This window comes from Vigna radiata, chromosome 5 (genome assembly GCF_000741045.1).
Source record: "Vigna radiata var. radiata cultivar VC1973A chromosome 5, Vradiata_ver6, whole genome shotgun sequence".
Classification (NCBI taxonomy): domain Eukaryota; kingdom Viridiplantae; phylum Streptophyta; class Magnoliopsida; order Fabales; family Fabaceae; genus Vigna; species Vigna radiata.
In genome coordinates, this window is record NC_028355.1 from 34,333,705 (window position 1) to 34,348,656 (window position 14,952).

Genomic DNA, 14,952 nt, shown 5'->3' on the forward strand with positions numbered 1-14,952 from the left:
AAATAACAAATAATTTAAAATATTACTTTTGTGTATTATATGATTAAGGTTTAATCTCATCTGAGTTTTTATTTTGGTTCGAAATCTTAAATAGGTTTTTTTTTTTTGTATCAATCGGATTTTTTTTATAGTAAATTTGATTCAATTAGAGGTCTACCGTCAAATTCAATAAACGGTCATTTAAGTTTGGTCTACGTGGTATGGTTAGAGTATTCATTGATTTGACGTGGCATTTTGAATTAATTTTTGTATTAAAAAAATGGATTGAGCAAAGGTTAAATCAGATCTCTTCAAGGATATTTTCTTCTTCAGAACCCTAAAATCCTAAAAGAGAGAAACGCCTCTTCCTTCAACCTCCAACGCGGCAGTCCCTACCTACCCTATGTCGTGCCTTCCTTTCGTCGGCCAAGAGTATCGTCGACGACATCACCCACGTCGGATGGAGCAGTCCAAACTTTGTCCTCCTTTTCGCGTGTGAGAGAGAAATCTCGTCTCTCCTTGTGATGTCGTCGGCACGAACCAGGATCACCACCGCCGACACCGTCCTCAATAACCGGTCGGAGTCGTGAGGATTGGTCTCCTCTCCCACTGTTAAGACTATGCCTCTTTGCTAAATGGATGTGCACTTGAAAGATCTCACTTTCACCCTGAAAAAGCTACAGGTATTTAATGCAAGGACTGAAGTTGCTGGTAAACCATCACTTCGTTGCCCAGCTACACAAAGCAAAACCCCAATAAGCAGCAAAAAATAGGAAATGTGAAGCGAATAACAAAGGTAAAAAATGGAGCAAGTAAATTTCTCTTCTCAGTTCTCACCAAGTCTTGCAATTGCCGACAACAGCATAACATGGTACTATTGAGTTCAAAGTTTCAAAATTGGAGAAACAATCACAAATAAAAGAAAAAAAAGGAGTAGCCATATGAGAGACATGGATGGGAAAGTTTGCGTTAACATGATAGCGATGTGTGTGTTGTCTGTGAGTGTTGGAAGTTGATAGTTAATGAGGAAAATGAGGATAGAAAAAAGTTACCGACTACAAAAGAACAAGCTTTTCAACTACTTGGATCTAAGAATAGGTTTGCCTTTAATGTTGACGGTTCCATCTTGTGTATAGTCCTAGTTCACCACCGTCTCCTCTGCCATGATCATCTTTGCTTAACTCAGTAACAGAAATAGAACTTAGATTCCTAACTCCGTTTTCAGGAAAGAAAGGTTTTGGGGATGGGAGAGAACAACCCTTAATATTTTTCATTTTTCCACCTTTGTCCTTCCTTCAATCACATATCACCTCTCTCCATAAAATTTCTTTAAAAGAAAACTCAATTTTAATGTCCCATGTCATTACTCATTCAACTGAGCATGCCAAGTTACCAAATATTAAATGGTCGTTTGGTGAATTTGAAGACAGACCTGTAATTGAATCAATTTTACAATAAAAGAGACCCAATTGATATGGGAAAAAGAAAAGAAACATATTTAACATTTCGGACCAAAATAGGAACTTCTGGTGAGATTAAACCTATGATTAAAACAATGTAAATAAATAATAATATTGTAATTAAATTTTAGTTATTAGTTATAATGTAATATTTAGCAGGCTTAAAATATAATTTTAGTTACTATTTTCATCTATATTGTTTAATTTAGTTTTATTTTTTTCATATTCAATATGTTCTTTTTTTTTAATTTGGTCTTTTTTTTTTACAAAGTTTAAATAGTTAAAATAAAATGATCTACGTGTCACATGTCATTTTATGATTTTTTTAAATTTAAAAAATTTATTTATGTATCAAGTCAACATTGTGTCATGTGACCATGTTTTGTGAGATGTGATAATGTAGTGTCACATATGAAGTTATTATTAATTCAACATGTAAGTTTTAATACACATTTCAGTGTCTTTATATTCAATTTAGTCTTAATTTTTGTTAATTTTGTTCAATTTGATCTTAAATTTTGTTAATTTTTTTTAATTCAGTTTGAGTTCTAAATTTTAAAAGGAAAATACTTCATTATTTTTAAAATTAGATGAAAAATTCTTCATCATTTTTAAAACTAGAAGAAATTTTTTTCACTATCTTTAAAATTAAAAGAAAAATTCTTCATTAGTTTTAAATTAGAAGAAAAATTCTTCATTATTTTTCAAATTAGAAGGAAATTCTTCATTATTTTTAAAATTAGAAAGAAAACTCTTCATTGTTTTTAAAATTAGAAGGAAAATTATTTATTATTTTTAAAATTATAATGAAAAATCTTCTTTATTTTTTAAATTACAAGAAAAATTCTACAATTCTTTTAAATTAGAAAAAAAATTCTTCATTATTTTTAAACTAACTCTAATCTTATTTGTTACATGTTGAAAAACATAAAATATAATAATTATATTCCATTAATATAGTTATAGTTGGTTTAAAAATAATGAAAGGAATATTTAATAAAATGTGAATTTTAATAAAAATTAAATTTAGTCTCAATTTAGAAAAGGACAATTGGGATTAAATTGAACAAAATTATCAAAAAATTGGACTTAATTCTGAACTTAATAAATGAAAATTAGGATTAAATTGAATATAAGATATTGTAATACTGATATTAACTTGACACATGACATTGACACTGACTTGACACTTGTCACGTGATACTAACATTGCCAAATGGCACAAAATTGACTTAACATATGGACAAATTTTTTAAATTAATAAAAAAAATAAAAGATTAAAAAGGTTAAAAATAAAAATAAAAAAATCATAAACTAACATGTGACACATAATTCATCTTCCGTTATTTAAATATCCTTAAAAATGATTAAATTAATCAAAATTGACAAAAAATTATGAGCATATTGAATATAAAAAAGTAGAACTAAATTGAATAAAATAGAAAAAAATAAAGGCAAATGGTATTTAAACCAATATTTTAAAAAGTAAATTTAATAATTATTTTAATTTTTTTATTGAAGATATTAATTAACAATTAGAACTTAAAACCCATTTACAATTTACTTTTAATATATACACATATATTTATAATTAAAAAAAATTAAAATAAAAAATTAAAAGAAAACATATTAATCAATCTACCTATATACTCTTTGAATGGGAAAAGCTAAAATTTTTAATTAATTCTCTTACATGCTTTGTCCACTTGAGTGAGAGGAATTTGTAGAGATTCGGTGGATGGATTTGAGGGTGAATTAATTGTTGTTTATATGAGTGGATTTGGAAATAAATGAGAAGAGATTTAAAAGTAAAGTTTATAAGAATTAGTGTACAATTTATTTGATTTTGCAAATAAAAAATTGTTTGATTGATAAAGATTGAAGATTAAAAAAAACACCTAATTATTAAAATAATACAAAATGATAATTACTAATATTATATTTAATTGTAAAAATGTTTATAAAAAGAAAAAAAATTAAAATTAATTATTAAAATGTAAAAATTATAATTTAGTAAATTGAAATAATCTTTTTTTAAACTATAATATTTTTTTAACATAAGGACAATGCTATTTTAACATCAACATTTATTTATTCTCATGCTATCTTTAGTTAATTTTTTACATTTTTTTTATAAATACAAAAATTTTATTTTTTATAACCACATAACTGTCAAATTGCAAAATGAACTCAAACAATATTTTTTCATAAAATAAAATAGAGGAAACATGGAGAAAGCACCAAGATTACATGGCAAGAGCAGTATCTGATGAACAAAAGCACCAAGCTTCGAAACACAGTGAATAGAGAAAACATATTTTGGCTTGCTGGAACCGAATAAAGCATGCCAGGAATCGGATACAAGAGTGAGTACACCATGGCCAACGAATTTCTATGTTTTTCTTCATACTCTTGGAACCGAATACAGGTTCCAAGGAATCGAATAAGCCTGAAAGAGATTTCATTTTCTTCATCTAAATGCACTATCATAAGCTAAATGTGTTTTTATTTTGATATAATTGAAAATGGAATTATATAATAATTAGAAGACAATTCAGACCTTTTATATTCAATCCTTCTAAATCTCATCACATCTGCCGATGAAAAAGTGATCCATTCCGCAAATCTACTTATATTATTTTCTACATTTCATGAACAGTACAGTACAATCTGTTAATGTGAAAACAGTAAAAAATAAATTATGTTGGATCTAATTTTGATATATGGTAACATGATAAAAAAGGATTGGACTAACCTGTTTTATAATTTTTAAATGTATTTGTCTCCTTATTAAGAGACCATTAAAGTATGCAGAGGTAATTTTTAAATTGTGTTTTTAAATGGTTTTTAATTTATTTTTTTGTTGATATTTAATTAAAACTAATTAAACTAATTTCGTTATCCTGTTAATAACAATTAAAAAATTTATAAAAGTCAGCGGAGGGGAAAATATTTGTAAGTTTTGAATTGGAAATATATGATTGGATGTTTTTGGTAAAAAAAAAAAAAGGCAGGGTTTGTACTTTCATGGGTTGGTCTGATAAATGTAATTAATGAGACCACGTTCATATGTCCACGGTCTGTCCATTTGTTACTTGGTCGTACAAGTTTTATGGTAATTTAAGATCATAAATAAAATAGGTACTCTTTAAGGGTCAAAATGAGCGGGATCATTTATGATGAATTGAGTTGACTCTATTATTTAAAAATAAAATAAAATAAATTATCAATTAATTTAATATATATATATATATATATATATATATATATATATATATATATTTATATTGCTGATAGATTAAATATTAATGTATTTTTGATCTGATTTAAATTTATTTAATTTATGAGTTAAATAAGTTAGAATCAATTAAAACTATTTTTAAAAATAAAAAATTCTGTTAGTTAACTCGAAAATCAGCATGGCTTAAAATCCTTTTTGATATTTATAATGTCTCGAAGAGAAAATATCAAATCTCAATTGAGTATAGATAATAATTTGTTTAAACTTGTATGTTTTCTGTTATTCAATAATTAAAATATTTTTAATTTATTGGGTACTTTAAAATTTAAATAATTATGTTGTTTATTGGCATTAATACTTGTAATTTATGTATTATATTTTAAAATTAATACAATTATAACGTTTTATTTGTTATTTGATATTGTTGAAAATAGACAAGCGTTTTTATAGTGCAATATCTACTGTATTTTTAATTTTCAATTAAAAGAAGTTTTTTACTTTAAAAATATCCACGAGTTAGTTCTCGTTTCGTTAGTATTTTAATCTTATGAATTTTTTTATATAAACTTTTTGGTTCTACGAACTGTTAGTGGTGAAAAAGAAAATGTAAATGTAAAATTTATATGGTGTATGTATGGTGTCAAAACTTCTAGAATTCAACTAATCCATGTGTAGGCCTCTTACTGACAAACTCAAATCACTGTACGTATAGATACTACCTAATTTTTTAAGACACGTGCTGAATATAATTTATGCTTTTTTTTTAAGGAAATAAAAGAAATAAATATTTAAATTAAAACAAATAATTATAAAAGTGAAATATATTTTAATTATTATTATTATTATTTATTTTATTTATAAAAATGTTAATAAGATATAATTTATATGGTTAATATAATATAAGTAATGTAAGTCTTACGAAGAAATTTTTCTTATATATGTGTAAATGTAAGATTATTTTTTATTTTTCATATTTATTAAAAAAAGTTATGTGTCTTTATTTAAATTTTTTTTATTTCTATAATAAAATAATTGCTAGGTTGTATGGAAAAAAATCTGATTCGGAATATATACATTAAATATTAGTTTCTGTAGTTATTTATAAAAAGTTTCAGTTTGGATTAGTGGCTGATGAGTGAGGTACGAATGTATGTCGTGGATGTGTTGGGGTTTCAAACGTTAGGTGGACCACTTTTCTTGTTTTGTGTCTGTTCACAGGAGAGAGAAAGGCATTTAGGTGTTGGTTGTGTATTTAAAACTAAGATGCAAAATTTCCTTTTTTTTATATCAATAATAATAAGTATTTGTGAAATAATTTCGATAAAAAGTTAATGAGTGGTTGTGTGTTAGAAAACTAAATGTTTTTTGATCCATGAGTGGTATGCAGAAATGTTTACTAGGAAAAGGAAGAATGATTTTAAAGGCTTAATGTTGGGTGGGCTTTAGGTGAATATTTTATATATTATATGTGAAATGGTGAGAGCTTGCCGTGAGAGAAATGTTTTAATTCATAATGTGTAATGATGGGTACATAAATGGAATTAAATGTGTGGGCCGAGGGGAGTAAAAGGAAAATAAAATGTAATTATGTTCATAATGTAAGTATTATGGTGTGCGGATAAGTGAAGTGAAGGAGGGAGGCGTGGACTTCACAACTAAAGACTCATGAAAGGTGTCATTTTTGGTAGAGGTGTATTAGTAAAGGTGGAGTGTAAAAAGCAATAAGTTGACTTATGGCCATTATAGATTTATTTTTGTAATTTTGTAATAATGGTGGTTGGTATTAGCAGTATATGTTTGTTGACTAGTTATACTTTTTTTATACGGGTTGTTGCCTTTCTTCTTGTAAGAGGGTAAAAAGGTATATTTTTTTGTCTGGAATAGGTGGTGGAAGAAATGAGTCTCTTCGTCCTAGAAGGACAGCAGAAGGGATTAAGAAATTTGTTGTCACTTTTTCTTTTGCGGAAGGGTAGAAAAGTGAATCTTTTCTTATATGAGAGGTAGTGAAAGAGATGAGTCTCTTTGTTCTGGAGGGGTGGTAGAAGGGACTGAAAATTCGAGTGTTGACCTTTCCTTTTGAAAGAGGGTAGAAAGGGATGAATGTCTCGCTCGTAGGATTCCGGCTCAAGTTGAATTTAGTGTTATGATGGACACTTTGGAGCAGGGGAGACAGGTCCAAAGTTGTAGTGGAGGACCACTCAAATTGTTTTGTTTTGGTGAAACGAAATATAAGTGGAAGTATAGAAGTTGGTAAGAGGTTATAATGGAACTTGGTGTAGGCACGAGTTGCCTTTACTCGATAGGTGAGGTAGAGCTAACAAGAGTGATACATGTTCCAGTTAAGGAAATGATTTAAGGGTGTGACGAGGGTTGTTATAGTCTTATTGAGTACTGGTGATTGTTAGATGTGTTGAGATTATAATAAAGACTTAACAACTGTGATATAAATGTTATATCAATTGATTTGATGTTTATCCTATTAGCTCATCCTTGCATTTTTTTTATTGTGTTTTCCACTTGTGATGACGTATGATTCAGATTGTTATACGAAAACAAATTATAATACAGAGAATCTAGTGAATGGTTAAGGTGGCGAGGATAATGAAAAGCTTGAAAATTTTATTTCTTTTGAAATTTTTGAATACAAGCTACGTTCATATAATTGTTGTGAAAATGTTTTTATCAAAATGACCCAAAATGAGATTTACATAAGCAAGTACAAATTAAAAGTAATTGTTTTTCATATATAAATACTAGTTGTATTTATTTTGTGTGTTTTTAGTTTAGTGAATATATATCATATTAAAAGAAATTAAATGTTAAAAAAATAAATAATGGATATTTTAAAGAATATAAAGGTTGCACAATTTTTTTTTTAAAAGTAAAGAGTAACAATTTAAAAATACAAAGGTTACATAATTCAAAGAAAATATAAAGATTAAATTATCTTTGGCAATTCATAAAAAAAAATATGTATGAAGTATCTAGATATACAAAGGATAAACAATAAAGGATAAACAACGTAGAAAAATGTAAATAAACACTCTAAAAATACTAATGATACATGATATAAAAATATATAGAGTAAATTCTGTAAAATAATATGAAAAATAGATGATATAAAAAAATATTGAATACATGTTTAAAATATGAAAAGTATACTATATAATAATATAAATGCTAGATGATTCAGAAAAACATAAAGTAAAAAACGATATAAAAATGTGAAGATTAGACTATTCCAAAAGATGTATAAAAATACAAAAGTTTCCAAAAAAATAAAATATAAGGAGTATATCCTACAAAAATAAAGAGGTTAGACGATATATAAAAATGTAAATAGTAGACTGTCTTTTGAATGATGAAAAAAAGAAAACACATAATCAATGATCTAAAAATATAAAAATTAAATAATACAAAAAAATCTAAAAAATAAACGATCTAAAAATACAAAAAATCAATATAGAAAATATAAAAAATAAACTATCTAAATATACAAAGGTTATAGATTATGAAAGAAAAACACATTTACACATGTTAATATATTTCCTTGTGATTTTTTATAAAATAAATCTATTGATAAACAATAAACACTATAACTTATAATCATAGTAACTTTTAGGTTTAATGTCTTCTATTTTTGTTAAAATTGAGTTAATAATGTTTTTGACGTTAATTGTTGTGGACGGCGTTAACTTTTTTACGATGTGGCATGTTGAAGTGTCTTTTAATTACAATGTGGCACAAGATTAACCAACCAGAACATACCACCTCACGTCTTCTGCCATGTCATCTATGTCTTCTCCACAGAAACCTTAATTTCCAAACCCTAACTACTATGCGCCGCCGTCGCCATCCTCGCCGGCAACCATCCCCTCAACCTTCGTCGTGAACCTCCATGACCGTCACAAGTCCTCTGTCATTCTCCTCCTTCGTAAATCACAAGCAACCTGTAGAAGATCAAACCACAGAACCCAGAATCAAGCATCTACTTCTCACGCGAGATTTTACTCCATCATCTTCTCCATGGCAGCCACACGAATCACACATCAACTCCATTGAAGCCGCCACCACAAAATCGCCACCGGACCTGCATACCAGAAATCGCCACTAAGCGTTGTAATCGCAAGTTTTTCTGTTCGCCAGACCTGCAAATCCAAAATCACAGCAAAAACACAAATTGAAAACCTAATCGCACAACCATGGTTTCTCAATTGCGGCTCTAGCAAACCTGAAACACAAATCAGAATTTGTGGCACGAAACTGCTTCACCACTATTAACTCGCACCTTCCAAAGAAAACACTTAGACCCAAAATCAAAGAAAATATGTTATAGGATATTATTTCTAGTCAATCGAACGGTGGAATGCAGGAAGAGGCCGAGCGGTGAGGGAGAAGAAGAAGGGAACCGAACGGCCGAAGGCGGTGAGGCTACTGAGCGAGGCCGAGCAGTGAAGAAGAAGGAGGACATCGAACGGTTGAAGACGATGCTACCGAACGACTGAAGACGGTGCTACCGAACCGTGGAAGCACGGGAGCCGATCAATTGAAGAGTTATAAAATAAGCTAACAACAACTCTCTTTTAACCTGTCATCATTCTCTAGGGATCGGAGAAGACTCTGCCGCTCCAGCACCTTGGAGCTCTTTCACGACGACAGTGAAATAGTATGCGTGCAAGACCAAAGAAAGTGCAAAGGACGCAACGGGAACAATGGCAGAGAAGGGTAATGAAGGGGCGGAAAGGACGAAGCAGAAGACGGAGGAGGTGGCGGCATCGACCGGAGAGACACTGAATGTGGGGGAGAAGGCGAAGCAGGGCGTGCAGGGGGCATGGGACATGGCAAAGGACACCACACACAAGATTAATGAAACCTTGATTGGGAAGGATGATGATGATAATGATGGTGTTCTGAACGATGATGTTGTAGAGTTGAAGAGAAGAGTTGAGAAGAGTTATGGTGACGAAGACGATGAAGAAGACACAAAACAAGGTGCCAGCGTGCCCTTTTTTTATGTCGTCTAGTCAGCAAACCAAATTGTGCCACGTCATTAAAAATTGTACAATCAGCATATTACATCGCAAGAATTTTAACGCCGTCCACAACAATTAACAACAAGGACTTTATTGACTCAATTATACCAAAACAGAGACCCAATTGAGTACTTTCAAAATACGATAACCCAATTGATACAAAGATGCAAAAATAGTAACCTCCAAAGACATTAAACCTAACTTTTATCAAGAACCACCTTTACACTTTGCATTTTATATCATATAAAATCACAATTTCTTATTGTTAAGAAATATACAGCTTGTTTACAAACTAAAATTTAGTAGAAAAATTATACATTTAGAGAAAATATTCTGGAAAGATTACGTAGTCAAATATATGCACATTGCATCTTAGAAAATAATGAATAATATCAATACTTTTTTTAAAGGTTAGTTTGGAGCATTGAAGATTTCGAGTGTTGAAATTGTAAATAAGGAATCGAAATAATTATTTTCATATCTTTTATTTTATTTTCAAATTTTACAAATATTCTATTTTGCTATATATGAAATTTGGATTATTTTTATTTTAAATTATTGAAATTCTGAATATTCTATTTAAAAGATAGTTTAAATTTATAAAATTTGAATATTTTTTATAAAATATTTAAGTTATTATCATAGGTAAAAAAACACAAAAGATGTCATAAAATAACATTAGTGATGTCCAGTGAAAAAAGCCTATAAGCATCGTTAAAAAAAAATAAAATTATTACATACTTTAAATTGAAAGATCTTGTAGATATCTACTAAAGAATAATTCTATTAATAGTGGTAAAAAATAATCATGACAATCAATCTTTATTTATTAGAGTTAACATCAATTAAAAAATAATTGTGTCAATTTGAGAAATAAATCTGACATACATTTCGATTAAGAATTGTTAAGAAATAACTTTAAGTAACATTATGTGAAAATAATCTTAATCAATGTCAATAAAAAAATTAGTCATAGACATAAGTCTTAAAGCTTAATCCATAGTCCTGCATTAGTGTCTATTTATAAGGGCAAAAGTTACTGAATTATGACACTAATCACTCCAATACACTAATTATGACAATAATCTGTACAACATTTCAGTGAAAAAAGTTACTGAAATGTTGTACAGATTTTTCCACTGAAACAAATCCAAACCAAACGACTTTTGTACCAAATTATACACTAAGTAGAAACTAGACAACCTTTGATAGACTTATTCAGTGAGCCAAACTTCAAAAATAATAAACACATAATAAAGAAATATGAAATCCATATCAGTTATACTCATCAAGTGATAATATTACTTGTACAAAAATGCAGAAAGACTAATGCAAACACGGATGACATGCAAATGGTGGATAGAGGAATTCCGTATTTTCCTCTGCTAAACAATCCTTTCAAATATGGCCAGTAGCACACTACCAGATATGTACTACAAATCATCTCCCCTACTCCACACCCATTTCCAATAGAAGCTGGTTGCAACCCCAAAAACACTATCAACATAGCTGTCAAATGCACCAACAAAATGGTGCTGCCTACCACAAAAACTGGGGACTCGTCGAACGTGAACCTTCCAGCATCTGCATTGTTTCCGTCAGCACCAGAAGCAGTGTGTTCCTTCTCTGTTATTTCAAACACAGTATCTGAAATCCTTGATAGCTTAAGCATAGCACTCAAGAATCCAATAAACCATGCAGTCGTCGTTCTCATCACACACATTCTTTGATTGTTCCACCAATGTGTTATAGATAACCCAATTGTGAGGTACTCTGATAGAGTATGTATATTGTAAATCACAAAAACAGAAATTGCAATCCAAAGGACAAGTCCCTGAAACAAAAAGAAAATTAATCTATTGTCTAGCATAACATATAATAAAGGTTTAATAGCCAATTTTGTCCTCAGTTTCATTGACAAATCTCAATTTAGTCCCTCGTTTTAAAAGTGATTGAAATGGATCTTTACTTTCAAAATTTTGAATCAAATTAGTGCCTTCAGTCAAACAAACAAACAACGTTAAGGGCTTGATGATTTGGCAGAAGAGATATTATTTTATAGATATATCTTTTATGCTAAATCATTAAACCCTTAGGACCATTTGTTTCTGTTTAACAAAAGGGACTAATTTGATTCAAAATTTTGAAAGTGAGGACCCATTTCAAACACTTTTAAAACAAGAGACTAAATTGAGATTTGTCAACGAAACTGAGGACAAAATTGCCTATTAAACCTATAATAAAACCTTGCCGTTAAAACTGCATTGGAAATTGAATCAAACCTGAGGAAAGATGCTGGTGTTGGCAATCATGCAATATGCAATTAGAGCAACATAACAAACTAGGAATGCACCACGTAAGCCCCAGTTGGTAAGCCAAAAATAAGACAAGCCTGCCCTGAATTGGACCTTACCAAAGAGCATGCAAACAAGAGGAGAATGCTTCCCAAAAAAGACTACTGTTAGGCCTGAACCCCATCTCTTTTGTTGTATAACTGTAGAGAGTAATCCTCTAGGAGCACATCCTTGAAAGGCAATTGGATCTGGGGTGCAACACTCCGATCTCCAACCTTTTCTTTGAATATTCAACCCTGTTGGTACATCTTCTGAGATTGATCCATACAACCAGCCCAACTAGAGTTTCCAAAATTGTCAAAGCTAATTAACAAAACTGCACTTTTGCAAGAAATGGTTTACTATAGTCTAAAAAGTATATTTTTGTTTCTGTTTTGTACCTTTTTACCCCAGAAAGTGCCACATTCATAGTCACAATTCGCAACTTGGTTTGCTGCCTCAATAAAGTTGGAAGGAGTAATATCATTAGCTGAATATACACTCCCTCCCAAAGCATGGACTGCTGAATTGATGAACTCCTTTGAGCTTCCAAATTGTTGCGTTAATATATCTTCTAATTTTCCTGCTGAAGATACAAAACAATAAACACGTGCTGGGTCTACTATTTAAGAATAAGAAATTTCGTGCATTTGGGTAAGACCTTTTATCTCGGTTTCGATTTCATGAGGATAGAGACCGTAAATAGTGTTTCTTCTATGGAAGGTGTTTGTTCCTCCATAGAAAGGTCCTTGAAGTCCAGCCATGCCTCGTATTATGTACTGCATGAGACAAAAACAAGAAAAGATTAGTTTAAAAAGTTCTTTTATTCAGAAATTTCACTGGTGAAGTGTAAACTTAGAATTTCATTTTTAAGGCTGAAAAACACCTCAAATGAAGCCACCCATTGATTTCCAAAAGGGTCATCTTTTATTCCATCGTAGAATTGTTGGAAACATTGAACGAAAGCAACGTCTTTCCCTTTTTGTGAATCCATCAAAATGCAGAGAGCGTGTAGAACAATCTTGGGATTGTTCACAACCATGTCACAGTCTACGTTCAACATAAAGGGAGCATTGCTCATTAATCCAGACACTCTTGTCTGCACATATAAGTTATTGTTGATTTCAAATTAAATCAATGGTTAAATAGAAAGAATGAGAATCGAAATTCCAAGAACCATACATCAGTTAACAAACTTACCAAGACATTCATAGCTCCCGCTTTGTAATTATGATGGTACTGTGGTCTCTTCTCTCTTGATACATAGATTAAGTGAGGCAATCCATCAGAAAGTCCTTCCTTGTTTTCTAATATAACCTGTTCATATGTCATGTAAATAAATGCTTTCTTGTTCTTTAGACGTGTAAGCACCATTGGAAAGATGTATGTAAAATTTTGCTGTTTGAATGAACGAAGTAACATGTTGGTACAATGGAAGATTTACTTTTTCATGACTGTCGAGAAATTTGGCAAGAAATAAATAGAAAAGAAGTAAAAGGGGTAGTGTAAAGGAAAGAAAACAAAGGGTAAGGTGAATATATTTATGGGAAGATTACACTTCTGACATGTTCGTACTTTAGAATTTAGAAATTAAGGTAGCCAAAATCGTTTGTGTTTAATTTCTATGTAGTAGCTCGACCCATTAAGAATCATGATATTTCTGTTACCTTAACTATGCTTGGATGATTTCTTTGTTCTGTATTCGAGAAAACCGCAAGTTCTCCATCAAGTTGTAATGGAGTTGTTTTGTGTGTCACCTCTTCAATTGTTCGGCTTAGATTGTCGTACATCTCCTGCAAAATACAAAAAGACAAATAACTCTGCAGTTCATCGTCAGAGTATTTTGGAAAGTTCAAACATATTATATATCTCCAAATTTCATTTGCCTTTATATTCGGTGCTTATCTCATTATTATGAATGTGTTGAGGAGTTAGAAGACTAGTTTGGAATTTTAATAATGCAGGGCGAGGTTGTTGTACTCACCTTCACTTGTAACCATTCTTGTTTGAATTCAAGTGAGTCTTCGTTATTGTTTATGGTAACATCAGAGAAGTATCTAAAGGGTGCTCTCACTTGTACGTTATGCTTCTTACAGAAAGGAACCCAAAACTTAGCAAATTTGGAGGCTTCCAGAAGGGCATAGAAAGTAAGAGGGGAGCAGCCATCATCAGAAACATAGCAAGCTAGCTTGTTAGCTGGATAATCAAGAGCTAGAAGAGATAAAACAGTGTTGACTGTGATGATAGGAGATTCAAGTACAGGGTCTGCTGTTGTAACAAACAAGTCCACTGGTGGAAGCTCTTGAACCCTATTGAGATTAAAAACATTAAATTACAAGTACATAAATAGTAATCACATGAATAGCACTATAAACCAAGAATAAGCATTTATCAACTAGCAACTTTTGGAAGTACTTGAAGAAGGGAAAAAGTCCATCAGAATAGGAAACTGGATTGAAAAAAGAAATCACCAATTGCTGTTTGATATTATATACCTTTGCAAGAGACGATCTGGGTGGGTTATGGTCACTGCAGGACTCCACTTGGTGTTGAGAATGACAATCCAAGTGAAGGTGAACCAGGATTCGCATATGAAAGCAAGTAACCATGGGAAAGTGAAGTTGTGGGATGAGAAAACTCGATTACTAAGAAGTAAGAGGAGGAGGAATAAAATCAAGGTGTCTATCACTCTTTGAAATGTTCGTTTGAGCCAAACTTTTTCATAGAGAGGGAGATCATGTTCTTGGTTGGCCATTTAGCAAACTTTAAGAAACTTGAACAATTGCACTATTACTTGTCGCCTAGAGGTTTGAGATTCCTCAGAGAGTGGTCGATTATCTGCAGAATGGGAAAGTTCTGTAACATGCGGTGTTCAGGGTATCTGAAATTTATTTTCTAACATATAA

At 30.6% G+C, this 14,952-nt stretch overlaps 2 protein-coding genes across 3 annotated transcripts; one reads left to right on the forward strand and one right to left on the reverse strand.

Moving 5' to 3' along the window:
• Window positions 1–614: 614 nt before the first annotated feature.
• Window positions 615–9,704, forward strand: LOC111241598 (uncharacterized protein At4g13230-like). The gene is made up of 2 exons (XM_022780274.1): window positions 615–662; window positions 9,360–9,704. Exons 1-2 carry the CDS (start codon window positions 615–617, stop codon window positions 9,702–9,704), a joined length of 393 nt encoding a protein of 130 aa, XP_022635995.1.
• A 1,263-nt stretch (window positions 9,705–10,967) lies between these two features.
• On the reverse strand, window positions 10,968–14,952 carry LOC106761302 (cellulose synthase-like protein H1). 2 transcript variants are annotated; one of them, XM_014644841.2, is made up of 9 exons: window positions 14,542–14,952; window positions 14,031–14,355; window positions 13,714–13,839; window positions 13,247–13,363; window positions 12,933–13,145; window positions 12,708–12,825; window positions 12,448–12,629; window positions 11,996–12,346; window positions 10,968–11,547 (listed from the first exon to the last, which is right to left on the reverse strand). In XM_014644841.2, exons 1-9 carry the CDS (start codon window positions 14,799–14,801, stop codon window positions 11,002–11,004), a joined length of 2,238 nt encoding a protein of 745 aa, XP_014500327.1. In that variant the 5' UTR covers window positions 14,802–14,952; the 3' UTR covers window positions 10,968–11,001. The 2 variants fall into 2 exon arrangements, with proteins under 2 accessions (XP_014500327.1, XP_014500326.1); XM_014644840.2 differs by having other exon boundaries at window positions 12,448–12,632.

Bases quoted from the DNA above. Each gene is read 5' to 3' on its own strand.
- LOC106761302 (XM_014644840.2), bottom strand. From the start codon at position 14,801: ATGGCCAACCAAGAACATGATCTCCCTCTCTATGAAAAAGTTTGGCTC. The intron at 12,826-12,932 runs GTGTTTTTCAGC...TGTCTCATGCAG, and splicing joins AATGGGTGGCTTCATTTGAG to TACATAATACGAGGCATGGC. The intron at 11,548-11,995 runs GTTTGATTCAAT...TTTTTGTTTCAG, and splicing joins ACACCAGCATCTTTCCTCAG to GGACTTGTCCTTTGGATTGC.
- LOC111241598 (XM_022780274.1), top strand. From the start codon at position 615: ATGGATGTGCACTTGAAAGATCTCACTTTCACCCTGAAAAAGCTACAG. The intron at 663-9,359 runs GTATTTAATGCA...TATGCGTGCAAG, and splicing joins TCACCCTGAAAAAGCTACAG to ACCAAAGAAAGTGCAAAGGA.